Source organism: Phyllosticta capitalensis (assembly GCF_038381095.1).
Source record: "Phyllosticta capitalensis strain CBS 128856 chromosome Unknown BKA78scaffold_2, whole genome shotgun sequence".
In the NCBI taxonomy this organism is placed as follows: domain Eukaryota; kingdom Fungi; phylum Ascomycota; class Dothideomycetes; order Botryosphaeriales; family Phyllostictaceae; genus Phyllosticta; species Phyllosticta capitalensis.
In genome coordinates this window covers 1,697,326-1,723,585 of record NW_027117440.1, presented here as the reverse complement: position 1 = coordinate 1,723,585, position 26,260 = coordinate 1,697,326, and the positions used below count along the sequence as shown (strand labels likewise).

Here is a 26,260-nt window from a genome sequence, read left to right as displayed (position 1 = left end):
CCGGCCGTGCCCTTATACCCTGATGGCGTAGGAACTCCGTTTGATGGGTCTCGTGGGTGGACCTTTCGGCCTCTTTCCAGGCTGAAGGCAATGCTAACAGCGAATCCGGACCGGACCATGGGGACGGAAGGGGCTCAAACATCGGGGCGCAATTCAATTATTGCAGATGGACTGCAGATGCTACCTGCTGTTCTGGAAGACTGTCAAACGGCCGACTCTCTGAGCACTTATGCGCAAATAAGCGGTGTGGTCCAAGCGGCTCGGTGATCCTCCACCATCTGGTGATAGCTTGGGCGCCGTGCACAACATTCCTGAAACGGGTTAACCACATGCTGGATCTAATGCGATCCTAAGTTCCCATTGGCGATAAAAGCGGATTTACAGGCGCCCATCACATACTCAGCAAGTCTTGGCTGACTGCGACTGGAGCATCGCGACTGGGACTCTGGAGGCGCGCTCGGCTCTCCACCTTCTCCACTTCCTGAATACTCGCTCAGCAATTTTGAGAACATTTTGATCTGTGCCTGAAGGGGCGTGCAGCCTGGGCTTCGTATTGCCAGTTGCGTTTCATTCCCATCTTTAACTGTCGTCTAGAATCTCTCTGCGCCACGCACTGCCGGAACCAATCCAAGCTGCGGCATGGCTGAGAACAACGATGAAATTCAGGTACGGTCGCAGCCTGATGTCAAGGTTGTCGCAGAAGCCGACGTCGAAGCGGTCGGGACCGCTCCTATCTTCAACGAGCAGACAAACTATTTGCCAAAGAGCAAAATCATAACGGTAAGTGACAGAATCAAATCGGCTCCTGTTGCTCCTTCGCTCGCAGGACTGACGAAAACAGGTCTTCCTGGCGTGCGCAAGCATAGATTTTGCGGCGCTCTTGGATCAAACAAGTCTGGCAGCAAGTTTGTCCATAATCGGCAGTGCGCTTGACGCCAGCGACCAGAGCTCCTGGCTCTCAGGAGGCTACTTTGTGTCTGTAGTGCACCAGGAACCAAAATACCAAGGAACGTGCTAATGCGCTCCAAGTACTTCTACCGCGTGTCAACTTTTGTACGGGAGACTGTCAGACATCTGGTCTCGCAAAATCATCCTCCTGATTGGAATTGCGATCTTCTTCTTTGGCTCCTTGGCCGCATCACTTGCGCAAAATGTTGTGCAACTGATCATCTTCCGCGCCTTCACTGGCGTGGGAGGCGGTGGACTCATGACCGTTGCGCAGATGATTGTCAGTGACGTTGTCCCATTGCGGGAGAGGGGCAAGTATCAGGGTATACTGGTCAGTGAAACCTCATATGCAAAAGAAATCGCAGCTGACCGGTATCTGTGGGAAGGGAGCTTTCGTAGCCTTAGGAAATGGCGTCGGTCCTGTTATCGGCGGAGCTCTGGCATCCCAAAGCCACGACTCTTGGTAAGGGTCCTCTTCCTGGTGTAGAACCACTGGCTAAACTTTGCAGGCGATGGATCTTCCGACTCAACCTACCCCTGAGTGTGATTATGGTAGGCTGTGTCGTCTTCTTTATGCCCCTGAAAAAGGTCGAGGGTGATTGGAAAATGTGAGTCTGTAAAACTCATCAAGGACAACAGCTTACTCTTTGCCAGTAAAATCAAAGCGATCGACTTCTTTGGAGCAGCGCTTGCCCTCGGTGGTTCGACTGTGCTTGTGGTACGTACCAGAAGCTGCGCAACGGGAGAACCGCCACTGACTACGTCACAGTTGGCCTTGACTTGGGCCGGTTCCGAATACGAATGGAACTCTGCTCATGTCATCGCAACCCTTATCGTTGGATTTCTTTTCTGTGTCTTCTTCGTCTTGTGGCAGTGGAGAGGCACATCTGTGCCCTTGGTGCCTTGTAAGTCTGTTGCGCTTCTGGTTCCCACAGTCAGCTAACTGTATCAAGTACACATCTTCAAGAGCAAAGTCGTAGATGGAGCGTGTCTAACCATGTTCATCAATGGCTGGAACTTCGTGGTTCAGGTTTACTACATCCCCACCTTCTATCAGCTGGTGTATGGATACTCAGCCACCAAATCCGGGGCCCTTCTGCTCCCCATCACGCTCGTTCAAAGTACGTTCGACATAGACTTCGTGAAGATCGCATCTAATTATAGCAGCTTTCAGTAGCACCCTTTCTGGCTTGATTGTGAGCTGGACGGGTCGGTACCGTGTATGTCTCATCTTGACTGTAGGGAACATCATTCTGACAGAGATCAGGAAAACATTCTGATCGGCTGGATTACCTGGTCCATCGGTCTTGGCCTCTTCTCAACCTTGAACGAGAATTCAGGTCTTGGAAAACAAGTCGGATTCGCTGTCCTGACTGGCTTTGGCGTGGGACAAACACTTCAACCGTAAGCATCATAGAGAGTACGTTCGAATTCGGCACTGCTAACCTCGGAACAAAGATCCTTGATTGCCATACAAGCTGGAGTTGACCGTCGAGACATGGCTGTCGTCACTTCTTTTCGCAAGTAGGAGACGCCACCACAACACCCATACTGTGGCTGACGGCAGTGAAAGCTTTATCCGGAATCTAGGTGCAACCCTTGGATTAGCCATCTCAGGAACAATCATGTCAGCAACCCAAAGAAGCAACGATTTCCGCGAGCTAACCGCTTGTAGGAACAACTCGCTCCGCTCCGCTCTGGCGCCCATGGGTCTATCCCAAGCTGAGCTGCGGCAGATCCTGAAAAGCCCCAACAAGTTCCTTGACTCGTATAGCGGTGACGGCGCGGCTCAAATCGAACAGACGCTACTGCGCGCCTACCGCAGCGGGTTCAGAACCTTGTTCTGTGTGATGGCAGCACTTGCCGCTGTTGCGTTCTTTGCCGCATTGGTCTTAATGCCTCAGATCACCCTCAACCGTGCGGACGACGAAAAGTTAAAAGCGGAAGGTCGAGATCAGCAAACGAAAAGTGATGAGGAGAAGAGCGCAGAGAAGTAAAGTTTTGCCAAGTACGTCGCAGGTGTGGTTTTGCGACGAGTGTTTGACTTCAGGGGTCCAGGCGCAGATCGATCGCATGCGCCACAGATGTTTAAGCATAAGCGAGCGGCACTTGGGTCACAGAATAATACTGTCCCTGCTCAGCTTACCGCGCGTCTGAGCAGGGAAAACATGACAATACGACATTCGCTGTGTGCTCGCTTTTGCATGAATGCCTCCCACCCTTCACTATGTCGCGCAGCGAAGCGAGAATACATCTTTGGGCATTGTTTGTTGCGTCCGAGCGTCTAACATGCTCAATTCAGCAGACGGCTGTGGCGACAATTCGGAGGAGCACAACTCATATGCAGAAATGGGAGAGTAGAGGAAAAAGCTTTGCTGACGAAGGTATATGCCTAACTGTACAACGTATGTGCTCACGGCCAGGGCCCAGCCCATGTGCTCTGGTCAACCAAACCATCCAGAAAACCTCTCAAGGGTTCACTTAACCCTTGATCATCCTGGATCCTCCAGACTTCTTGCAACCGTCAGACTGTCTCTGAGGAATCTTGCCGGTTCCCTTCTGACAGATCAGGTGGGCGAAGATACCAATGATCTTCTGAGCCTCAGGGGAACACTCCTTGGAGACGCAGCAAGCAGACTTATCAATGGCAGCCTGGTTGTTGCAGAAGCAAGTCTCGTCTCCAGCAGGGCAACCAGACTTCCTGAAGCAGCTCTCAAAGCCTTATCAAGTCAATTTACACCCTATGAAATATTTTGTCGACCAGGATTGCCTTACATCCATCGGAGTCTGGGCTGGTGCTGAGACCCTTGTCACCGGGACCTCCGCCCACTTGGGCAACAGCAGAGCCGACGACGGCGAAGAGAGCGATCGACGAGAAACGCATATTGAACTGCTTAGGGTCAGCTTCGAGACTTGAGAATGGTTGAAATGAGACTCATACATGAGTGTGACTGTTGAAAACTAGAGAATGACTTCAAAAGCCGTCAGCAACTGAGACAAGCCTCTCCCTTTAGTCGCCAAAGACTTACCTTGAGGTTGAAAGCTGGAGTGTACACAAAGATGGAGACACAGACTAGCTCGATGGATTCGGAAAGAAAGTCGCGAAAACCAGAGCGTCTTAAATAGGAAGACATGTTTACCACAGAGCTACAGCTACTACCCACAGAAACATGTACTGCGGAGAGACAATCGAACTCAACTCGCCTGCGACTTCGAATTGATTGCAATCGACAGGTCCAGGTGAGCGATGTTTTGGTGACGCTCAACCACTGCCGAGGTCGCCTGGCTCATTGCCGTAATCTCTAAACTTTAGATCATCTCGGGCCGTCCAACTACCGCAACACTAAGTCCACCGTGCGACGACAGTCATCCGAGGTACATGCGCGAAGTAGGATGGTATAGTATACTGGGACTTACCAACCATGCGCTTCTGGCGGCAGTTCAACGGGTTCCAACGTCACGCTTGCTATTTTCGTGCCGTCCGCGCTATTATTCTACCAGGACCTCTCGCGTAGGCTGCTAATAGGTTTCGTACGAGCACCAATGTTATACATTAGTTCTGCACGTGCCAACGTAGATGTCTGCACCAAAACAGAGCTCCTCTCTCGGTGCTCGGAACATCAAAAACGGTGCTCAGAATTCATATCGAACATGCCCCACACTACCGGAAGAGTAGCATCCGAGCAACACACTTATGACTGCAAACCAAGAACACACGGCTTTATGCGTCAAACCATGTTTGTGGTTGACTCCACTTGGGGCCGCCTGATTTCATATACTTATATACAGGAAAAACACACCGCACCAAAAGACTCGTTTCTAACAGTCTGATACTCCGAGGTCAACTCAGAACATCATAGCACGCTTCCCTCCAGCGGCTGGGTCCTTGCACGAATCACCCTGGCGATCAGGAATCTTCGCAGGCCCATTGGGACAAACCAAGTTGGACACAACTCCGATAATAGATTGCACTTCCGGCGAACAGACCTTGGAGACACAGCAAGAAGCCTTGTCCAATGCCACCTGATTCTTACAAAAGCATTGGAGGTTGTCACACCCCGCTTTCGCGAAACATGGCTTAAAGCACTGATTCTTTTGTCAGCGAGAGAGGTCAAAATCCAGAATAACAAACGGTGTGTCAACGAACCCCGTCTGTACCGGCGCCTTGTCCCATAGCCACGCCAGCGAGGCCGAGGACAGCAATCGTAGAGAAACGCATAGTGACTATAAGCTCTAGCGTCAGTTCCTCAATATCCAAACGCTTCTGCCAAGGGCACCATACATGAATAGCTGGACGTTCAAGGAGTGACTACTCGTTTCTGTTAGCAAATGACCTCATCCTCAACTGCGGACGAACGTACCTGGTAAAGTTGCGACTATTTGGCTACTTCCCACGTGCGAGATATTGATTTACGCTCTAAAGATGCACCGCCTCGGGACCAAGAACGACTTATATACAAACTAGCAACTAGCTAAAGCGATCATAGGGACCACACTATCTCCAAAAGAGCAGTGTCGAGTAAATGGACTTTCCGAATGAGGTGTGCGGCTACAACACGTACCACAATATGATGTTGCCGAAGCCTTGCAGCTTCCTGTTGGCACGAAGGCCTGGTCTCCAGTTCTGTTCTGGCCATCAATTCTCTGGAGGTGTCCACTTCTCTCACCTTGCGAAGATGGACCCTGTAGACGCGTGTGTGTTGTATATTACCTCCATTGTACCGGAAGGCGATGTGAGCTCATCAGTGGAGGACCTTCCTGCAACATCAGGGGATCACGTCCCGGATATCACTACTCGTCGACCTGTCTTGCCTGTCGTCGCTTTCGCAATTGACTAACGGGTAGAAAAGCTTAGCGTCAAACCCAGGCGTTATTGGAGCAGCTCCCGGACAGGGCCTCATGATTGGTTGAGAGTAGCTAACATCCTGTCAGGTAGGGCGGCCGCAACTTCGCCGACATGCCACACTTTAATGTTTCGAGCTGGGATTTGGTTGCTGAGCAGGCCTCGGCAGTTTCCCCGCCTCGTCGAAACACGGCTTTTGGCGTCTCTAAACGTGGCTTGCCTACTCGTACTTTGACCCAGCCACAGTGTGCTCTGCTCAACGGCTAAAGTCGAAGCCGTTGTCCGGTTCCTGAGGCATCCAACAAATCTGGCACGCGTGGTGTTGGTCTTCGGTCAGCGGCGACAGAGTGCTCCAAAAGGGAAGATTTCAGACAAAACGCCTCTCGTTAAACTTGCGATCGCCAAATCGGTCGATGATTGTCCTGGATTCTTCCACATTAACTTCCTGGCGAGGATGGTGCTCTTACAGGACAGCAGTCCTGCGTCCCCGCAACATCTCATGCTCAACACGTTGACAGCGTACAATTTTCATCTACGAAAAGACATGGCCTGACAACTGCTCGTTGTCGTTGGCAAAGAAAAAGACCAATCAAGACCCAGAAGTGCAAAAAACAATCGCTTTTGGTGAATTGTCTCGGGCGTTCCGTTTCAACCCATCCAATCGCCTGACAATGGTTTTCCACGGTCAGATTTCGTGACGGGTGCGATGACTGAGCCGGATATCGACGGCAGCAGGCATCCAGGCATGGATGGCTTCACCAGGGGGGGGGGGGCATCGAGGATCTTTGCGCTGTCGTCGGGATCTGCTTCCGCCGACATCCAGATTCACGAACAAAAGAAGTTCCTTTGGTAACAAACCTGGCTTCATCCCGATCGCTTTCCAAAGCTTTGGTACATTACTGCAGACCAGATCATTGTTTTGAAACAGCGAACAATGTAGTACAATCAAGGCGGATCCGCTAGGAGGGATGTCACACCGGGAACAATTCTTGGACCATTCTCGAAAGCACACATTAACGGCACATTCCGCTCACGCAAAATCCATGCATGGAATCGAGCTGCGATGACGCACTGTTTTTGTCTATCAATTGGTTCGGCGACGCATCGCACCGCGCGACCTCTGCAGAGAGAATTTGTTTGCAATGACCAAGAGCATTGACTTGTGTTGGAATGACTGTGGAAGATTTTCACAAATCCAGGAGCGTTCGGTCCGTTGACGTCGACTTAATCGAGTGTTGTGGAAATCCTGCTTTTGCCGGCTGCGAGGGAAATTCCGAAATGTCCATTTTCGATCTTGACCAGCTTGAATCTCAAAGGAGCGGAGTTCATCAATTTTCCTCGAAAAACAACCATGACAGGTCCAGTGATGTATCAAGCTGAAAGAAGTCTTCGGCCCAGTGTCGAATGTCTGGAGCAAGATTCTCGCGAGCAGACGGTCTGAACCTTCTGTTGCCGTTCTCATCAAAATTCGTGTAGTCCACCAACTTTGAGTAGTCTCCAGATTTGAATTTATCGCCTTCCGGTCTTCCAGTAGGAGTGCGTGCGAGCTCCGGCTGAAAGCAATCCCACAAATCGTTCGGTTTCCATCTGATGTAGCCATTGACACGCAATTCAAAGAAAAGGTCCAAGTCAACACGGCAAGAGGCAAGGCTCGAAAGTACTCGGCGGAAGATGGTATCCCACTGTCCATCTATCAGGTAGCCGTCGCGCAAAGTGATTGAATCCAAGGTATTCGTTTGCCTGTCAAGAAGCAACCATAGATCCTTGGGATGCACCAAGAAACTGTTAAGGCCAAGTATTTCCAGGCGATTCTGGGGGATGGAGGCAGCAATTTGCTGTAGGAGGTTTGGTCCTAAGCAGACACGCCGGCCCTCGTATGCGAGACCGCTGACAGTCAACCCCTGCAGGTTAGGGCATGCTGCCAGAAACCGACCGAAAGCTCTTCCATCATCAGTAGCTCCATCCCAGAGCGTAACTCGAAGCGAAGCTAGTTTTTCTAGCTGTATGCTAGGATTGTTGTGAAGTGTCTCTGGGATTTCGAAGGCCGAAGGTCGGCATGCGCCAAGAAAGACCGCCGTGTCATTTATGAATCTGGACGGGGAGATTCTGGCAATTTTGAGGCGGCGAATCTGGATTCTGGACTGGAAAATGCTAGAAAGCAAAATGGTCGAAGCTCTCGTGATAGCGTCCGAAACGGATACCTCGTTGAACGGATGTCTCCACCAGCATGTCGGCAGCTCCAGACCTTCAAGGTCGATTTCCTGGGGGTCTTCCATGGATTTCAGAACCTCTTTCATGTACAAGATGTCTTTGTCGGATGCTCGCATCTCTGTCAGCAAGCCGGGATTCTGCGCGTATTTGTAGCACAGTTGCTCAAATAGCTCCAATTGTGTTTCCGCGTAGGGTGAAAGGCCAATCCTCAAATTGTTAGGAAACTCTGGCAGAGTGTAGTCTCCGAGTGCCTCTTCGTGTAAAAGGCTATAGCAGATATGCAGATGAGTGATTGGTCGGCTGATTTCGTTGATTCTTGTGATGGCGTGAAGTGACTTGAGCTGGCGCGAGCTGGCGACCAGACGGAGACTGCGTCCCTTATTGCGCAATTTGCCCCCTTGTTGTGAAGCCCGTATCTTGGTGTGTCTGACAAAAGTCTCGAACGTCAACCAGTCTAGCTTTCGAGACACTATTCGCAGTTTGCAAAAATCGTCGAAGGAGAGGTCCTCGATGATGTGGTTGAGAATCTCGACCGGCATGCGTTCGAGCCCGCTAACCGAGCGTGCTTCTTTGGTAGAGGTTGCTGAGTCGTCATAGGTATCGGAGTCCATGGTGAGGAGGGTTGGAGTCTCGGCGCTGTGGAGAAGCTCAAAGGTGACGAGGTTCAAGGGTTTGTTGTGATGCATCGTCAAAGATGACAACCACCAAATAATTTGGCCTTAGGCGCACTGACGTCATAAGCACAAGTACAAGCCCACTCACTTCACTTCATATGTGAGGTACTCTTTGAGCCAGTCGTTGCAGGCTAGAAAACGTTTTACTTTGCTCAGCCTCCTATTTACACCAGTCACCTTTGACGCCCCTCACTGCGGCTTGCAACATCTTTCTTTCATTGCAAATCACCAAACCACTATGTCTAGAAATGATACTCCAGGGAACACTCTAGAATTCTGTGCTGGTGTTTGAAGCTTCCCTGAGGCCCAAAACCTGGAACCGCTCTAATCCTCCCGCAGCCAACGCGTCCAGGCCAACCAAAATCACGGCACCACGCCTCGTCTTTGGTACCAAATTATCCACCCGGTGTTCCTAAAGCCACTATGATAATTCTGCGCCTCACAAACGGAATTCCCAAAGCTGAAGGATACAATTCGGCCGCTCGTTGACGTGCTTCTCTCGGCTCCAACTTTCGCCGAAAGACCGCATCTCTGGATTGGAGAGCCAGGACAAGTCCAAAGGCGTGTCGATACGGAAGCAGTGTTCGAAGAAGTCCCAGAATACGGGTGAAAGACTGTCGCAGGTGTAGGAGTACATTGGCTTGCCAAGCGCGCACTTGTTGAAAGTGTCCGCAGATCAGGGGCGTGTATTCTCATTCTCATTCTACGCACTATCTCTTTGGCACCTTTACCCAGAAGAAGACATACAAATGTGTACTTGTTTGGGCTATCGATTCGCAGCATGCCCTCGGCCCTCCCCTTCATATCAAGCGAATCCACCGAAAACTGCTGATGCTTAGTTTCCTTTGCTGCCGGTCTCGATGTCAACCGTGACCATTCCTCTCGTAAGCCAGATTTCAAGGATTACGACCAGGGAAGGCTTGCCATTATTCCAAATATATTGGGCCATCCTCCTCCTCCCAGCGCTTCACACTTTCTACCATCTCCAGTTCGAAGAGCCATGATAGGTCGTAAGTCGTGTCGATTCCGAAGTGATCCTCAGCGAAGTGGCGTACGAGTGGCGAGAGAGTGTTGCTGTCAAAACAATACATTGGAGTGCCATCTGCAGCATCATTGAGACTGTCTGCTAAGATTGGATAGTCTCCAATGTCAAACCATTCGCGCTCCAGAAGCAATGAGAGTGCTTCTCTGGGACCTATGTCTTTCTTGGCGTCCCAGGAGTCCACTGGGTACCGGTCATGGATGTGGTAGAAGTCATCGTCATCGCTGTCGTAAAACAGTCCTGATCGCTTGTATTGATCAGGATGTAGCTGGAACAAGGGACCAAGATGCAAGTCTTTGAGGTTGAAGTCGTCCAGTAGCTTTTTGTAACAGAACGCCCATTGTCCGTCGAGGAGATGACCGCTCTTGATTTCCAGAGTTCGTATACTTCCCTTCTGCGAGTCTAGGAGCGTGCCAAAATCTCCAGGCGTCGTAACAAAATCTGCGAGCCCCAAAGCCTTCAGCTGCAAACACTGAAGGATTCTAGTGAGTCCAAGTATGAAGGAAGGCGGGAAGAAGAATGCTTGTGGATGGAAGCTTCTGTGTTCGGGACCACACTCGCCGCATTCCCAGCGTGTGAGTGCATCCAGACTAAGCTTTCTCAGATTTGGACAAGCTTGCAGGAACCTTCCGAAGGCTCGCGTGTCTTCAGATTCGTTTTCGCCCGGGCGGCAATCTTTCATGCTTGAGATAGTTGCGTGGAGCGAGCAGAGCGAGTGGAACACAACAGGAGTGGGGAGAGAATCCGTTTGGCGGAGCTCAGAAATGTCGAATGCTGATAAACGACACGATCCCATTTTGTTGGCCCATTTCGAGACATCGCATACGCAGTCACTGCCACAAACGTTGGCCATGAAATTTTCCAGCAGTAGAGAGCCAAAGTTGAGTGAAGAGATTTGATTTTTGACCCGGGCCATTGCGGTCATGATGATAGATGCGATCTTTGTGACCTCGTTGGACATCGCGGTCGCTGAGTAGTAGCTTTCAGGAACATTTGGCGTTCCTTCCCAAATCATAACGTCTTTGACATCTACTTCTTCAAGGTTTTCCATGGTCTCAAGAGCCTCTTGGAAGCAACCAGCATCGGAGTACGAGTGAATGGCGGCAATTCGCCTCTCTTGGTATTGAATCTGTCGCTCGTATGCCTCTCCTCTCTTTCTGTGCCATTCAGGGTCTTTGTATAGGTCGGCGTTGCGAACGAGATTGCGAAAGTACTCTCGGCCTTCTTCGTCTGCGCCGATGTAGACAACCACGACGATTTTCTTGATCTTCGTGGCAAATTCCCGAATTTTGGGTGTCATGCGCATATGCTGGAGAACGGATGGAGAAGATAGTACCTTCATTGCGCCTGGTTTGCCCTCGCCCTCGTACATCCGTACGCGCGTGACTTCGGGGTCCACCAGTCTGTATTCCCAAATGCTCGTTTCCGTCATCTTGGTCCAGAGTGTTTCGCCAAAACGTGAGATACATAGATGATCCATGACCCTAGAGACCCGGCGAAGGTTGCAGATCGTATTGAAGTCCAGGTAATCGGTGATGTACTTGAAAATCTCGACGGGCATTTTGTCCAGAGAGGCGCCACTGTCATCATTGCTTTTCGGTCGAATGTTGGTGTGAGGTCCTGGATCGACCATGTTGGTCAAGATTGTGATAGTGATGCCAAATTCGAGCCAGATGCTGGAAGAAGACGTTTGGAGGTTGGTGCAGAAAAAAGGTTGCGGAGGGTCGATGAGGAAAGAGTTGGGGAGGCGCGGTGGAGCGGAGGTCTCTGCACAGTAGGCTGCAACTTCTGATCGATCAAGAGAGTAGGAGGAGGCGTTTGGGTGTTGCAGACAAAGAGGTTGCAGAGGGTTGAGAAGAAGGAGGTGGAGCGGCGCGTCGAAGCGAAAAGGTCTCCGCACGGTGCGCTGCAACTCGAAGGCTTAGGCTGGTGCCAAAGGCTTGCAGCGACACGGCGAGTAATCGAGTCACGAATTTGAGAGGTGTGCGCCCAACGGCTTCTCGACACTGAATTTGGTAGCAGAATACGCACAGGGAGCATTCATGCACGCCTGCTAAGCGCTGCCTGCAGCTGATGTTTTTTTCGGCATTAGTAACACTACGCGACGCGTCGTTTGGGTGATGCACATTCATACTTGATTTGTGGTGACTGAACTTGATTCAGTAGGTGCTCGAGAATCACCTCCAGGCAAAAACTCGATCCGGGATTTTCAAGGGATTCTGTGTATTCATCTTTACCGCACAAGAGATTTGTCTTCTAGCTCCGAATTTCATAAGTCTATCATGCATCCAGGCGACGACATTTGGATAGTGTCGCTGATGAGCACGTGTACAAATCACTGGGGAATGGAAGTATCTGGAAGCCTCCAATTAAAAGGGGGATCCCAATACAACTATTCTGGTGTAAAAGCCACGCTTGAATCTCTCAAAACCCATCGCTCAGCTGCCACTGATGAGTGGCTTGCAGTTCATCCGTCTCAGTTGTATGCCCGCAGTCTCAAAACCAATCTCTGCCCGCGCCCAATGCTTTTAATCCAGCCCATTCTGCCGCACTCGATCTTCAAGTCTCCGTCTTAATCGATCAAACTCCATCCCTCTTTCCATTTATGCAACTAAGAGGTATCACCACCAATCGTGCTGCCATGTTGGATCCTCCTTCCAGTCCTTAACGTAGCTCAGTACTTCTTGGCCAAAGAGCCATGATAAGTCGTAGGACGTGTCGATGCCAAAATAGTCCTCAGAAAACTGCCGGACCAGAGCTGAAAGGGCGTCAGGATCTGTGGGGTCCATGGGAAAACCGAGGGCTGTCGTGTTAAGAAGGTCTGATAGAGAAGGGTAGTATCCAACGTCAAACTTCTCATTCTCCAGGAGTGCAGAAAGAGCTTCCTGCGGGTCTGGCCGAGATTCTCCAAATTGCTCCTCCACTCCCTGCGTGTTGTCATGAACGAACCAGCAGTTTTCTGCGTAGGTGCGGTACCATTCTGGAGGATCGCACAATAACGACCTTTTGTAGTGGTCGCGATTCAACTGAAACAAAGGACCCAGGAGCAATTCCTTTAAGGAAAACCCGTCGAGTAGCTGCTTGTAGCAGTGAGCCCATTCTCCTTCAATGAGATGGCCGTTGCTGACTTTTAACATCCGCAGACTTGGTTTTTGCGAGTCGAGCAACTTGGCGAAGTCGCGGGGGTGGGCGACGAAATCGGAAACGTACAAATGCTCCAGCTGCCCATGACGGAATGATTGGGCTAGTTCTGATATTGCCGAGGGTCCTAGGAAGGCTGTCGTCGGGTGAAGAATTCCCTCGTTGCAAATCTGTTTTTTGACAAGGCTGCTAGCTTCAATGCAAACAGTCCGTTTGAGCGCATCGAGGTGAAGCTTCGTAAGGTTTGGACAAGCCCGCAGGAGCTTTCCCAACCCTTGTAGGTTCTGAATCGGACCTTTGCCAAGGGAGCCAAGGGATTCGCCATCAGTGCCGGAAATGGTTGCTCTGAGAGAGCGAAGAGATGTAAAGGTCGTGAAATTCGAGGGAACTTCCGAAATGCAGGCCGGGAGGAAATCGAATGCAGCAGGCTCGCAAGCGCCAAATTCTTCAGTCCATCTCATCAAGAAAGAGTCGCAGATCCATTTGCAAAACTGCGAACCGCTCCGGCTTGCGGTATGCCACAATTGGAGGTCGCCAAATGTAAGGGAGGAAATCTTGTTGTTGGTCTGCGCCATGGCAGTCAACACCGCAGACGAGACCCTTGAAATTTCTCTTGAGATTGAGGCTGCTGAGTAGTACCTCCAAGTCTCCCAGCGTAGGTCCTTGGCATTCCGAACCCTGAGATTTTCGATCTTCACCGTTTCGAGATTCTCGAACATCTCAAAAGCCTCTCGGAAGCATTCAACGTCTGAGTGCGACTCAATAGCAGCCAACTCGCTCTCTTGAATTGCAATATCGTCCATATAGTCTTGCAAGGAGAGAAGTGTGTCAGTGGTGGGTTCCTCCTGCGATTTGCATTCTTCTCTGACTACACTGTGCCAGTATTCCAGACCGTCTTCATCTGCTCCGGCGTATATGTGTATGGAGAGTGTCTTGATGGTTGCGAGAATTTCTTGGATCCTGGGAAGTCGCCGCATCTTTTGAAGGCCCCTCGGTGTGGCGACAACTTCCATGACTGTGCTCCTGTACACGTCTATCCAAAGGAGCATGTCATCGTCCTCTTCCCATATACTGTCGGGAGCCCAGCCCATACTGTCGATGCAGCTTCGAGCGAAGCGCGGAATGCATAGACGCTCAGCACTTTTGGAGACTTGACGAAGGCTGAGGATGTCGGTCAAGTCCAAGTAGTCAGTGATCTGTTCGAATATCTCGGCCGGCATCAAGTCAAGGGCAGCTTGGTCTGAAGCTGTGCCTCGCGGCGGGCGCGAATCGCTGGTTTCGGAACAATCCATGGTGGTTTGAAGTCCGCAAGTCGAGATCCCCTTCGATGGTAATTTATATGAGCCCGGATCGGATCTGCTCATTGTTGAGGAAAGGGAGTCGAAGATGGAAGAGAGGAGTTGGTGTTGACGGGACCACCACGCAGCACCGCGCACATGCCATCATCCAATAACATGTCAGCTGGACCTCTACCAGTGGACCTCTACCAGTGTTCACAGTAGACTTGAGGTGTTAAAGCCAATAATAGTCCAAGACATACCAGTGGTGCTTGAATGTTCCTTGGGGTTGTCCTTTTCCAAGTTGTAATGCCCCAACATTCTTGCCACAAGGCACTCGAATACTCCCTGGGCGCACAAATCAGCCTTGGTACTCTGAATTCCCCCTGGATTGGCGCAATGTTAAGCCTTGAAGTTGGAATTTCTCACCCCAAAAGACAGCTTCTGAATACATACTTCGTGTCTGCTATCGCCCGCAGCATCGTGCAGACAACGCATTTCCAGGGACCCGCCAATCTGTAAAGAGACTCCGAACACCGCCCCGCGATACTGGACAAAGAAGATGTTTGCAAGAAGGTACGTGAAGGCAAAGAAATCACACGGCCTAGAAACCATCGGGCCTAGTCGCTGACTGGGTAGTTTTCGGAAGGAACAAAGCATCGAGCCTGCCATGTGAGCAAAAGATCGCGCTGCCAGTCGACGCAGCTTGTTCGACATACCATCAAGGCTCCTCAGCGACCGCAGTATCAAGCTTCGCATTGCCACCAAAAAAGTCCTTCGCCCACGTCGCCGTCTTTGCATCGATATGTTTGAAATCCTACAGCAATCTGTCAGCAAGCAAACCACACCAACCGCCTCTTACAAACAGCAAAACTCACACAAGGCCAATCAGCAACCTGGTCATATTCACAGCGCACGCTAACCGCCGTCGCCAGGACCTCCACCAACGCAGCGCGCAGGCCACCCGCCGCCTCAGAACCAGCCCCCGCCGCCGCACCCACAACGTCGACCGAGTACCGCGAATCGACCGGACAGAACCAGAAGCCGTCGGCCCAGTGGCCCTCGCGCTGGTACTCGTAGCCACGGCGCTCCTCGGCGCGCGGAAACTCGATGCAGTAGTAGCCTTCTTTTTGCAGGTCGTACGACGGGCCCAGCCGCAGGCGCCGAAGATGTGGGAAGTGGTCGAGCTCGTCGAGGAGGATGTACCGCACAACGCGCTGCCATGATGCCTCGATCAGGTGCAGCTTGGAGAGGCTGAGGCGCTTCAGCGACGGCCGGAGGGAGGCCAGGAGGCGCGAAAGATCCTGCGGGCGCACAACGAGGTCGTAGAGGTGGAGTTTGGTCAGGGTGGTGGGACAGCAGCGTAGGACGCGGGAGACAAAGGATGGGTCAAAGAATGTCGAGTCGGCCGGGGCGAAGCTCAGCGCGCGGAGCTTGGACGACAATGCCGTGAGGATGCGCAAGAAGGTATCGTAGCCCTTCTGCGACTCCCACCCTTCTGGCGCATCGCTGCGCTTCTCCCCATTCGAGAGACGCACAAGGAGCTTGGTGGTATCCATTTGGCGAAAGTGGTGGGTCGGCACATCAAGGACCCATGCAGCGACGCCCTCGCTGTGGGAGACGATGAGCTTCTTGACAGAGACATTGTTCTTGACAACGAGGGAGAGCAAAGTGGCGGTGCGGTGGTCCAAAGACTCATTGTCTGCCGTCGTGACGGCATCTTTGAAGATTCCCGTGTAATCCCTGATGAAGCCAATGCCGCCTGTCGTACTCCACAGGTACGAGTAGTCGTGAGAGCAGATTTGTAGCTCCTTGAGAGACCCCACGCGGCTCAACGCCTCATCGAGAAGCTTTCGGTCTTCCTTGGACGCAAACATCCACTGCTGGTCGTAGTAGCAGCGATAGCAGCGCGAGCGTATTTGCGCCACGTCTTTGGCGACGGAGTCCACGAGGCGGGTGTCCCTTTTTGCAAGAATAGGAAGATTCTCCTCCCACTCGAGGAACATGTCCTGAGTTTTGCCGAGGCTCTCAATGCATCGCGAGAGCCGGTCCTCGTTGAGCGCCATCGTGTTCACGAAGAGGCTTCGGATGGTTTTGGCGATTGGCTCGATGGCTGTCAGATGATGAAACGTCCGGAAAGATTCATAGTGCGGCTCGACGAAGATGCGGCCTTTTTGACAAAACTCGCTGTCCTTCGAGAGAACATGTTTGTAAACAAACCAGTACCGCAATTTGCCCTCGAGATCTCGACATACGAGGCGCAAGTTGAAAATGTCGTGCGGAGGTTCCGCCACCTCCTGGACTGTTGGAATAAAGCCAGGAAGAAATGAGGTGATGTGCTCGATGAGCTCAGTCGGTAGCGTTTGGAGGCTATGAGACGGTTCATCGTAGAATGAAGCGGCAAATTGTTTGGACGTAATTATTGATGCTCCCGGACCTGCCCCAGCGGGGGTCGACATGACTGGTGTTTACTCTTGCTCCCAAACCCCCAAGGCTGGGAATATGACTTTTGACCCCTTTTTCGATCGCGGGAAGATCATCGTCGCTGTACAAAAGGTACACGTGGACGGCGTACCAACTGTCTTGCTACAAAATCAAGCATCAACTAATGCTTTTACCCCTTTCTTCACCCCGCTACACCAGTATGGCTTGATCAGCGACGTTGCGTAGTAGACTCCAAAGACGCACTCATCATCCTGGATCAAATCGCACATTCCCATTCAAGAGACATGGCAATTGATGCGGCAAGGTAAGGAGGCCTTGGGCAGCATCAGTCACGCGTCATTGTTTCGTCCCCTGCCGCACTCGACCGCCGCGTTAGCCGCATCGGAAACATCATGGGATCTCGTTACAGACGAATTACGAATGCGAATGACGGGAAAGCCAGCCGTGAGTGGTGTTGTCGGGGTTTGCTGGATAGTGGAGGTCATCCTCTGCCAACGCGTGTCGTCGAGACGGAAGGTTTTTGAGGTCTTTTTTTAGCGCTAACGGACGGGTATGCAGCAAGGGTGTCTGGCCAATCAGCTCTCACCGTTGCATGTCTCTGTATTTTTGCCACTGCAATGGATCGAGGCTTGGTCGCAAAGTCGTGGCCAACTGAAGAGGGTTGGTGAGTCGTGACTGTAGAGGCAGCAAACTTATCCTTTTTGGAAGGCGTGTCGATAGGGAGCATTCAAGCACTCTACACATGTAGAATAATGCGTGACCAAGTCCTTAATGGAGACTCACAAGGGGCATTCAAACGCCTTCATCGCCAAAGATAGGGTTTGCCACAGCGATCACGAAGTTCTCGGATTGGAAGCTGTCAGGCCGTCTTTTTCAAAACCCGCGATCGAATAGGTTTCTCGTCCGCGCATCTTAAAGGCGAAGAATCAACGATTTGCTTGTGATAGCTGTTGCAGTACTGCGCATCATCTCCAAGATTCGAGCGAAGAATGCACGATACACTTTAAGCGCGGACATGTCGCAGCAAAAGCTGCGAGTAATAAAAAGAAACAGAAGCGAAAGAAGACGGACGCATCAAATCGGTTTTCAGCGACTGATCAAGCTGCAGAAGAAGACTAAAAACGAGACAAATCGAGAGAGAAAAGTATCATCAATTCGAGTGCAACATCAACAGAGACGCCATCGCAATGATGGCAGCGCAAAAGCGATAGCCTAGTTTTGACAGAAGCGCATACTTTTTAATTTCCAGAAAAACAGAATTGACTTTTGAAGAATAGACTGACCTCGCCATACCCTGGGTATTTTTTAGGAAAAAGGGTAGCGTACAAGTGGCCGTGGAATCATAAGTCGTGAAGAAAATAGAGTGGAGTCGCCAAAAGAGCAGACTTTTGGCGCAGTGATGCAGCTGAAGGATGTCAAAGCTTTGGAGAAAGGTGGAGAGAGGAGAGAGGGAGAAGGCGGTCGATGAGGCGCGGCTATTAAGCTCCGCACCTCACCCAGCCCCTCCTGACGCCCTCTAGGAAGACTCCCTCGTCCACGCGCTCGAATACACCTTCCTCGTCCTTGCCGTAGAGTCCGGTGCTGCCGTAAGGGCCCTTTCTACTGACCTCTCGTTGTCCAGGCCACGCGCCGCCGGCTTCAATCTCTGGGATCTGCATATCGCCGTGGACAGCGTTGACGTGAGGCTCGAAGATAAAGCCTCCGAAAAAGAGCTCGACTGACAGCTCTCTACCTAGCGTGCTCCTGCGCCTCAGTTGCGTCAAGTCCCTGGCATCACCAAGCAGCTGAGCGAGAGGCTCGACGATGCGCGAGCTAGACGCTCCGAGGGTGCTGTAGTCATGGTCGCAAAGGCGAAGTGCCCTCACTTGACAGTCGCCTGACCAGCGAACGGATCTGTTGCTGAAGAGGGCGGAGCACATGGACGGAATGGAGATGGAGAGGGTGACGAGGCGTGGGCAGGCGGCGAGGACTTCGCAGAGATGTTCGTTGGAAGAAGGGGAGCCGGGATGAGGGTGGTAAAAACCAAACGCAGAACGAGGGGAGTGTTCCAGGACGCGCAGAGTGCGGTGTGAAGACTTGACAATAGCCATGACACCTGGAGAAGTCAGCGCATTCCCTCAAAATCAATCAGGTACCATACCATCAATGGAAACAGTGTCGAGGCACGTGAGATGAAACTCTTCCAGCGCGGTAGCTGTTTGCGCAATTGCGAACAAGTCACCATCATTGATGGGCATGAAAGTCGTGTTTCCAAACAGCTTTAGCTTCTTGAGCTTGCCAAAGTCAACTTTGTCGGAGTGGAATGGCCGGTGATCCACCTGATTGTCCGTGTCCCTGGCCTGCATCTTGGTCAAGATGGTGGCCTGAAGTTCCAAATTTTCAAGAGGGTGGAGAGAGTCGGGACGCAGGATTTGGCACCATTGGTCGGCGTTCAGATGGCGCGCCATAGTCCAAGGGATGCTGAGGGATGTCAGGTTGGAACAGCACTTGAGCGCGCTGAAGATTCGTGCGTTGGTTTCGGCCACGTAGAAGCCGTTGAACCACATGCGGCGAATGTTGTCGGCCACGTCGGGGTACTGGTTCAAGAGCTTCACAGTCTGCTTCAGGTTGCAAAACGGGTCGCGATAGACTGAAGCGCCCATGGGCCTTTCGATAAGTTCGTAGGCACCATACGAATCTATTGTCACCGTCAGAATTGAATCGAGCTATCGAGGAATTTCGGTGACGATGGCTTACCGCGCTTCATCGGTAGTTCAGCCCAACGCTCTGCGCCTTTCCACTTTCGGATGTACACGTCTCTCATGGCATACTCGAGAGCCCACGCATGCCATTTCTTGCAAACCGCCCTAATTGCAGCAGCGGCATCCCACCTGAGAATGTCCGGCGGCAATGGACCCCGGACATATTTCTGAAGGGTGGGCTTTGCCACTAGGCCGGGCGCCTGAGAGAGGCCAAAGGTAAAGGTGACGCCATCCCTTTCGTTTAGTTTGGTAGACTCCTCGAGGATGGTGGATAGGATCTCGTAGGGGAACTCGTTGAGTTGCATTGGAGTGTTTGCTCTGAGTGAAGATAGGAAGGTCGACTCGGATGCCTTCTTCTATGTAAAGAAGTCGTGGCGCCAAGGTGGGGAAGCTAGACCTCGTGGGTGCGGGTGTGAACAAAGAGGAGCAAAATTTTTGTAGAGTCACAGTCAGGCGCCAGAGGTTCTTTATATCGGAGAGAGAAAGTAGGTTGAGGGAGAACGTGAGACAGCGTTTCCGCGTGCTCGGGGCGCCATCTTAGTCACCGCAACCAGGCCCACGGCAGGATTGATGGATGAGCTCATATGGAGCCGATTGGTCAGCCATGGGCAATGTCGAACGAAAGGACCTTGTCAGGGCTCGTGGACGATGAAGAGCAAGGTCCGATCCGAAGTGGTTCGGTATGATGTGAAGCTGCGGGAGCATCATGGCATCAATCCTTCGCTTCGACAGGGCTCGTGGACGGGCCTGGTTCGGGACCGACACATGAGAGGCCAGCTTCGAACGGTACGGGGTGATCACAAGGTGCAGCGAGGCGTCTGAGGCCTCTTGTCACGGAATTCTGCTTACCCCCAGGAAATTCCCAAAGCGGCAACATCCATGGCGCTATTACCCCATCGAATGCACCATCCTGAGCTGTCCAGACACCTGGCAATGGCAGCGTGATTCGTGTTGACAATTGCAAAGTGGCAAGGCTCCGGCAGCGTGTACGGCGCGTCGGGACTGCGAGAAGAAATTTTTGCAATGAAAAAAACCAGACGTCGCCGAAGAAGCCGATGCCGTGAGGTTCAAGCTCGAGGACGCCTGGAGGGCCTTCTCTCCGTACGGGGGATGACTCAGCGCTGCTCCTGGTTGGGAAAAATCTCGGATCTGGCCGCGTCTCTCGCTCCTCCTTGGCTTTGCGTCATTCAGACAAAACTTTCCATCACCAGCTCACCACCATCAACTGTCGTCAGATCCTCGTGGACCAAGCCCGCTCGGTGTCGCCTGTCCACTTTCAATCACTGCGACGCAGCGACCATGTTCGTGCCTCATCATTCGATACCTCCTCGTGCGCGCGCAATTTGTTAGCAAACGAAAACCTCGACTCGTCCAGTCTGAGATGCGGTCCCTGAGCAACGGATTCTCGTCAGGTAGGACAGTGGCTGCATGCATGCGCCAGGAGAAGGGCATCTCCGCGGACCGCCAGGTACCTTACCCCACAATCTGGGACGTCGGAGGAGCAGCAAACGCGCCGTCAGCCTCAAGAGACAAAGCCGTTTCCGACATGGCTCAAGTCGTCGCCCGTCAGCAGGGCCAGCCTCCGCATCCGACTCCTCTTTGACCAAACCTTCCTTGCATCACTTGACACATACAAACGGTCTATACGCCAGCGCCCAGCCAGGAAGCGGAGAGCCGCCAGTTTGGCCAAGTCCAAAACCGTCAAGGCAAGGCTGGAAATGCGGGGAAGGCCGTTTTTGTTACTCATTGTTTCCGGCCACGACTAGCATGGCATGACGCCCTGCCTAGAAAACATGGTCCCATCTAGAAGAGCTTGGAGCAGCCAGGACACATTGTTGCATCACATGACCGTGCGCGTTCGTCTTTCCCCAGATTTCCAGATTTCTCTTACGCCATCCCCAAGCGGGGGCGCGTAGCGGGCCCGAAAAGCGGGACCTACCTACCTTACCCGTCGTCTGCCAGAGTGTTGATCCAATCCCACGATGTAGGCCTGACACTTTTCACTGGTCGATCCGGGGAATATTACGAGCCGGCCCCCTTTTCGCTCTTCTTCCCCAACATCTCGCAGTGACGCGGCCATCATGACCATTGCTAACCGCCATGTCAGATGGTCTAGGGGAGCTTGGGATCATCTCGCATAAGACTGTCACTTCAAACGTTGCGCGTTTTTGATCCTTCTGCGAGAAATGTCCGCAACCGGAGCCGGGAGCCGTCGACTTGCATTTTGCCCAAAGAGAGAAAGCACGACTCGGAAAGTTGCTGCCGACTGACCGTCTCAGCAGTTTGTAAAGCAAACTGACATCTCCTTGCAGATTGTCGGCTGTCGGCACCGTGGTCTATTCCGTAGACCCCCCGGCTTGCCGTCTCAACATGTTGGAGCAGGCTGGTGTGAAGCAACTGACACCGCTTTGCAGAATTGTCGGCTGTCGGCAATGTGGTCTATTTTGTTGGCCTGCCGCTTGGATAGTGCACGGAAAGTCGGCCCGACTCGCAAGCAACCTTGAACTCATTAACATTTTCCTTTGAGGAGAGGCGACGTTTGAGACGCTTTGCAAACCGTAGAGTGCTCGACGATCGGGTTGAACTCAAAGCTTTCTCAGTGCGGACAAGGTCTGACGGAGAGTTTTCTGAAACGCTCAACCTTGATGCGCAAGAGCCTCAACTTGTTCGAAAGCTTCCTCTGTTTTCACTCACCGTCTGACCGAACCGCCGACGGCCAAGACCATCCTTCTGGATTGTTTCCCAAGACCTGTCCAAATTGCTTGGCAGACTCGCGATGCATTTAAGAGTTGGACAAACCTCGATTACGACTCCGCTCAGCGGTTAGCTAACAGCCGTTCGCATTTGTCACCTGAAAGGGATTTTCCTCGATAGGAGTCCTCGTTTGCCATCTTTCCAGCTCTGAGGGAGCAGTTCGAGAAGTGTCTTTCGAGGGAAAGAGAACCTCCGGACCACAGCTGTCGTTGCGCCAAGGTTTGTTCAAATACTGCTGCCTACAACAGGATGAACGGAACAAAATCCACAGCCGGAATCCGACGACCGCACAGCCCCAACCGTCGTCACTCCCATCGTCAGCTGCACGGCTCAGTATCTTCTCGCCGTCGTCGCCACTGTTGAAGTCATCGTCGGACATGATCCTGTCGGCTCTTCCCAGCCACCCCAGAACACTGCAGCAGAAGTTCAGTGAGTGTTGCGGCAACTGACATAAGCTCGGGCTATCCTCTTCAATGGCAGACAAAAGTTCCTTCACGATCCGAGTCTAACGCATTCAGGTTGAGGTGACGGCGGAGGCGGCGGCGGTTGGTAAGGCTGAGGACGATGCGACGGGAGGCGAGCAAGGAGATGGGTAGGAGCGGTATTTCGTCACGCCAAGCTCGAGCACATGTTGGCCATGATGGAGGAAATGTGCATGTTCATAACCGTTTCATGCAAACCATGGGACTTGAACGCCTCACCCCCAAAGTTTGACGGTTTCAAAAGGTGGAGTGAAACATCAAAGCTTTAAGCTTACATTATTGTTGAGTGTCGATCGCGACATCGACCTCGAGGCTAGGCTGGTTGCGCAGTTGTCACCGTGACTACAGACTTGAAGATGAGCATCCAGAACGGTCGTCAAGTCGCATCGAGTGTCTTGGACGAGGATGTAGGCCAGAAGACCCCCGTTGATGCTCGGGACAAGAAAGCTTGGCTTGGGATTTTGTGCGTCTAGTCGGAAGCCGCCGCCGCCGACAGGCATTTTGCCGTCAAGAACCGAAGTCGACGATGATCGATTTGATCCCTTTTTGGCCAATGAAGAGGTTGGTCGACGAATATACATGAGAAGTCGCGGGTAGCACTGACACAAGGGACGCGACAAAAATCTTTTCGGCCCTGCATGTCGAAGGACAAGAATAGCATTCGGCAAGCACATCATGTCGAGATCTGAACCGGGAACGAGAAGTTTCTTTCGGCCGTCAGGTGAGTGGACGCTAAAGATTGGGTTGGCGTTTGGCCGGACCCATGTCAATCTGCAAGGAACAGTGTCAGCGTCGCACCGCGCATCCACAGCGACGAGCGACGTCTCCAGGGCGTCGTCGAAGGAGCAGCGCAGCAGCAGAGGCGCAACGAATCCTGCCATGGCGCAGAGTCGAAAGAAGCATGGCTGGAGGCGGGCGCTGGGTGGATGCCGACGGGAGTAGGAACAGCGCGAGGTCAAGCTTCGGACGAGGGAAGGCAGGCAGACGCCTGCTCCAACGGCCGCCGCCCTGGTGGCGCTATGCAAAATGCGCACAAGGTTATCCGGAAATTGCGAGCCACAAGAGGCAGCGCCGCGAGCGACGATTCGATCACCAGAGACGATGCCTGAGGAGAGAGCGACGTGATGCCCAAAAGAGGTCGTGTCGACAGAGGGTAAGGTAGGTAGGTAGGTAGGTGGTGGTTGCGGGGGTTGGGGCCGACGGGAACAGAAGACACGGAAACGAGGCAACGTCAGCGCATCGCAACCACCTGGACTCCACGGTGACAGGCCTGGCAGCCCCTTTTCCCCGCGGGAGGCTACAGGCAACCTTAAGCACCACTAGCCGCATTGGGCCCGGGATGTGCCTGGATGCAAAAGAGGGAGCCCATTGGACCTCCACCGCCACCATCTTCGTGAGCAGAAATTGCCTTTGCCCAAGCCTCTATTTGTGGACCCAGCCCAAGCCGCATTCCTGGCCGCGACTCTTGCACGCATTCCACCATATAGTGCTGCCCAGGCCGCACCTTTTTCTACCTTCTCTCACCAACCTACCTTCCTACTCGGTATCAAAACAGTGCACGGTCATTGCCGCGAGAGTAAATAACCACCGCGTCTTCGCCCTACCTCTACTCTCTTTTCCTCCACACAGTCCATCGCCAGTCAACCAGCATCTTACGCTCGCCATCACAAACCACTCTCAAGACTCAATCCGTATTGCATACTACGACTTCCACAATGCGCTTCTTCGCCTCCATCGTCGGCGCTCTCGCGCTTGTCGCCTCTGCTGTCGCCCAGTCTGCCGACGTGTCTCTCACCGAGTACCCTTCGAACGTTCAGGCTGGTCAGACGTACACCATCAAGTACACGGCCACTGATCTCAGCAAGGTGAGCTTTCAAAACACACACCCAGCCAAAGAGCCATGCTAACAATGTCCCAGCCTTGCACCCTCACTCTTCGCCGTGGCGACCCCAACGACCTGTCCACCGTTGCTACCATCACCAGTAAGTTTCTCCAAAGCTTCCACGCCTTGAGCAACAGCTAATGTGCCCAGCCAATGCTGTTGGCGGCTCCTACGAATGGAAGGCGGACTCGAACCTCGTTGCTGGTAAGGACTACGCTTTCCAGATCCAGCAGGGCAGCCAGATCAACTACTCCGGTCAATTCACCGTCAAGTCTGAGGCCGTTGGCTCTACTCCTGTCTCTGGCACCACTCCCATCATGACCCCCACGTCCATGTCGACCATCTTCAACAACTCGACGATCAAGACGCCTATGACGCCCATGACCCCTTTCAATGCCACCGCCACGCCCATTCGCACTCCCATCAACAACTCGACCGTCCGCACTCCCGTCACCCCCACCACCCCCGGCGGCGGAGCTGCTACCACTGGTCCTCTTGGCACTGGCAACCAGGGTGCAACCGGTACCGGCAGGGCTCCTACCAGCGGCGCCGTCTCCATGGCCACGTCGTCCTTCAGCCTGGTCTTCGGCATCTTCGCTGCCATCGTCTTCCTGCAGTAAACTACCAGCAGATTCAAGAGCTGTGCTGCGCTTGAGTGCGTTATTTGACGCTTGTATTATCTCGCTGTTCCTGGTCATGTTTGCTTTGCATGGGAGGAAGTAATTCAATTTTCACGATTCCAAGACTTTTCACACCCCACCGGCACTGGAAGCATGGGAGACGAGCGGCACGCGTGCGTGCTTGGCAGCGGCCGGGCCGTCGCGATGACGCAAGGATGTTCGGATGGATCAAATGGGTTCGGTAGTCGACGTACAGAAGGGTTGGCGTTGACGCACAAAAGTTGAGAGAATCGAGATTCGGCGCCACAAAGGCAACAGCTGAGGTGCCGATGACTCCCGATCGCTGGAGTTTGTGAGTCAGTCTTCCATTTCGTCTCGCACATGCGGCGACCTGGCGCTTCTTTTCTTTTCTACCCCAATCCACTTCAGTCAGTGGCTTCTTGTCCTCCCTTTTTGAGCACTTTTCATGTAATTTCTAGTAGCACACACGTCTTGCCCTTTCGAGTACTGGTCGATTCGGCCTTTTTTACGTAGAAGGGGCATAGGGTTAGATGGGATGAATGGGGCTTGATTGGGAACGGCAAATGGCGGCGGAAAGCATGATGCGCACGCACAACGGGCTGGTGGAAGCATGGGATCCATAGGCAGAATACAGAAATGAAAAAGGTATCATTGAACATTACACAGTCTTCAAAATTTGGTTGCACGGTGGTGGCGATGGCTTTGATGTGTTGCGCAAACTGCTTGGCTTGCTTTTGCAGATGCGAGTTGGATGCGAGCAAGGTCGTTGCCAGACCAAACACCTACAAGGCTGAGCACATCAGCTGCGGCGTGCTTGCGGCCGGAGTGGCGATGCGTTGCGCGTACACTGCGGATGATGCATCACGGCTGTCAAGTCCTTCTGTCGTTGTCACGGCAGTCAGTTGAATCGTCGTCGTCCTCCCGTCCAGCCATCCGTCAGGTCCGTTGCGGCCGTTTCATCGACCCTCTCTCCGTCATCCCTCCCCATCCGTGCGGCCATGCGACGCGATGCGATGCGGCGGCCCTGCATGAATGAATTTCATGCGCGCTACCTACCTACCCATGCGTGCGCGCTACCTTACATCCCACACCCCAGCATCTGCGCAACGGCAGCGTAGCGGCGCAGCCGTTTCGCCGTCGTCATCGTCGTCGTTGTCGTTGAGCTGGAAACGGTGACGT

General features: G+C 52.7%; 9 protein-coding genes across 9 annotated transcripts; 2 read left to right on the top strand and 7 right to left on the bottom strand.

Annotated features, from left to right (window-relative positions):
* The first annotated feature begins 421 nt into the window (after positions 1 to 421).
* Positions 422 to 3,141, top strand: BKA78DRAFT_77711 (MFS drug transporter). The gene is made up of 12 exons (XM_066893747.1): positions 422 to 780; positions 842 to 975; positions 1,030 to 1,279; positions 1,335 to 1,411; positions 1,458 to 1,556; positions 1,603 to 1,666; positions 1,718 to 1,853; positions 1,902 to 2,069; positions 2,116 to 2,168; positions 2,216 to 2,352; positions 2,407 to 2,472; positions 2,522 to 3,141. Exons 1-12 carry the CDS (start codon positions 640 to 642, stop codon positions 2,943 to 2,945), a joined length of 1,749 nt encoding a protein of 582 aa, XP_066747821.1. The 5' UTR covers positions 422 to 639; the 3' UTR covers positions 2,946 to 3,141.
* A 288-nt stretch (positions 3,142 to 3,429) lies between these two features.
* On the bottom strand, positions 3,430 to 4,082 carry BKA78DRAFT_349904 (uncharacterized protein; the record flags this gene model as incomplete). The annotated part of the gene is made up of 3 exons (XM_066890884.1): positions 3,430 to 3,668; positions 3,724 to 3,838; positions 3,978 to 4,082. 3 exons carry the CDS (start codon positions 4,080 to 4,082, stop codon positions 3,430 to 3,432), a joined length of 459 nt encoding a protein of 152 aa, XP_066747820.1.
* A 3,037-nt stretch (positions 4,083 to 7,119) lies between these two features.
* BKA78DRAFT_365035 (uncharacterized protein) lies at positions 7,120 to 8,688 on the bottom strand (the record flags this gene model as incomplete). The annotated part of the gene is made up of 1 exon (XM_066892536.1): positions 7,120 to 8,688. The coding sequence occupies one exon, from the start codon at positions 8,686 to 8,688 to the stop codon at positions 7,120 to 7,122; it is 1,569 nt and encodes a 522-aa protein (XP_066747819.1).
* A 422-nt stretch (positions 8,689 to 9,110) lies between these two features.
* BKA78DRAFT_305933 (uncharacterized protein) lies at positions 9,111 to 11,749 on the bottom strand. Its single transcript, XM_066887736.1, has one exon. The coding sequence runs from the start codon at positions 11,349 to 11,351 to the stop codon at positions 9,603 to 9,605; it is 1,749 nt and encodes a 582-aa protein (XP_066747818.1). The 5' UTR covers positions 11,352 to 11,749; the 3' UTR covers positions 9,111 to 9,602.
* A 567-nt stretch (positions 11,750 to 12,316) lies between these two features.
* On the bottom strand, positions 12,317 to 14,513 carry BKA78DRAFT_77589 (uncharacterized protein). The gene has a single exon (XM_066893746.1). It carries the CDS (start codon positions 14,221 to 14,223, stop codon positions 12,340 to 12,342), a length of 1,884 nt encoding a protein of 627 aa, XP_066747817.1. The 5' UTR covers positions 14,224 to 14,513; the 3' UTR covers positions 12,317 to 12,339.
* Positions 14,514 to 14,857: 344 nt separating this feature from the next.
* On the bottom strand, positions 14,858 to 16,595 carry BKA78DRAFT_349900 (uncharacterized protein; the record flags this gene model as incomplete). The annotated part of the gene is made up of 2 exons (XM_066890883.1): positions 14,858 to 14,953; positions 15,015 to 16,595. The coding sequence occupies 2 exons, from the start codon at positions 16,593 to 16,595 to the stop codon at positions 14,858 to 14,860; spliced, it is 1,677 nt and encodes a 558-aa protein (XP_066747816.1).
* A 1,464-nt stretch (positions 16,596 to 18,059) lies between these two features.
* BKA78DRAFT_329924 (uncharacterized protein) lies at positions 18,060 to 19,627 on the bottom strand (the record flags this gene model as incomplete). Its single annotated transcript, XM_066889716.1, has 3 exons — positions 18,060 to 18,676; positions 18,722 to 19,258; positions 19,318 to 19,627. The coding sequence occupies 3 exons, from the start codon at positions 19,625 to 19,627 to the stop codon at positions 18,060 to 18,062; spliced, it is 1,464 nt and encodes a 487-aa protein (XP_066747815.1).
* Positions 19,628 to 22,232: 2,605 nt separating this feature from the next.
* BKA78DRAFT_77579 (uncharacterized protein) lies at positions 22,233 to 23,711 on the bottom strand. The gene is made up of 2 exons (XM_066893745.1): positions 22,834 to 23,711; positions 22,233 to 22,489 (listed from the first exon to the last, which is right to left on the bottom strand). The coding sequence occupies exons 1-2, from the start codon at positions 23,437 to 23,439 to the stop codon at positions 22,442 to 22,444; spliced, it is 654 nt and encodes a 217-aa protein (XP_066747814.1). The 5' UTR covers positions 23,440 to 23,711; the 3' UTR covers positions 22,233 to 22,441.
* A 562-nt stretch (positions 23,712 to 24,273) lies between these two features.
* BKA78DRAFT_292556 (Ser-Thr-rich glycosyl-phosphatidyl-inositol-anchored membrane family-domain-containing protein) lies at positions 24,274 to 25,060 on the top strand (the record flags this gene model as incomplete). The annotated part of the gene is made up of 3 exons (XM_066886071.1): positions 24,274 to 24,423; positions 24,477 to 24,540; positions 24,591 to 25,060. The coding sequence occupies 3 exons, from the start codon at positions 24,274 to 24,276 to the stop codon at positions 25,058 to 25,060; spliced, it is 684 nt and encodes a 227-aa protein (XP_066747813.1).
* Between the last annotated feature and the right edge of the window lie 1,200 nt (positions 25,061 to 26,260).

Bases quoted from the DNA above. Each gene is read 5' to 3' on its own strand.
- BKA78DRAFT_77711 (XM_066893747.1), top strand. From the start codon at position 640: ATGGCTGAGAACAACGATGAAATTCAGGTACGGTCGCAGCCTGATGTC. The intron at 781-841 runs GTAAGTGACAGA...TGACGAAAACAG, and splicing joins CAAAGAGCAAAATCATAACG to GTCTTCCTGGCGTGCGCAAG. The intron at 1,854-1,901 runs GTAAGTCTGTTG...AACTGTATCAAG, and splicing joins ATCTGTGCCCTTGGTGCCTT to TACACATCTTCAAGAGCAAA.
- BKA78DRAFT_305933 (XM_066887736.1), bottom strand. From the start codon at position 11,351: ATGGTCGATCCAGGACCTCACACCAACATTCGACCGAAAAGCAATGAT.
- BKA78DRAFT_77589 (XM_066893746.1), bottom strand. From the start codon at position 14,223: ATGAGCAGATCCGATCCGGGCTCATATAAATTACCATCGAAGGGGATC.
- BKA78DRAFT_77579 (XM_066893745.1), bottom strand. From the start codon at position 23,439: ATGGCAGGATTCGTTGCGCCTCTGCTGCTGCGCTGCTCCTTCGACGAC. The intron at 22,490-22,833 runs GTAAGCTTAAAG...CTTCTGCTGCAG, and splicing joins GATCGACACTCAACAATAAT to TGTTCTGGGGTGGCTGGGAA.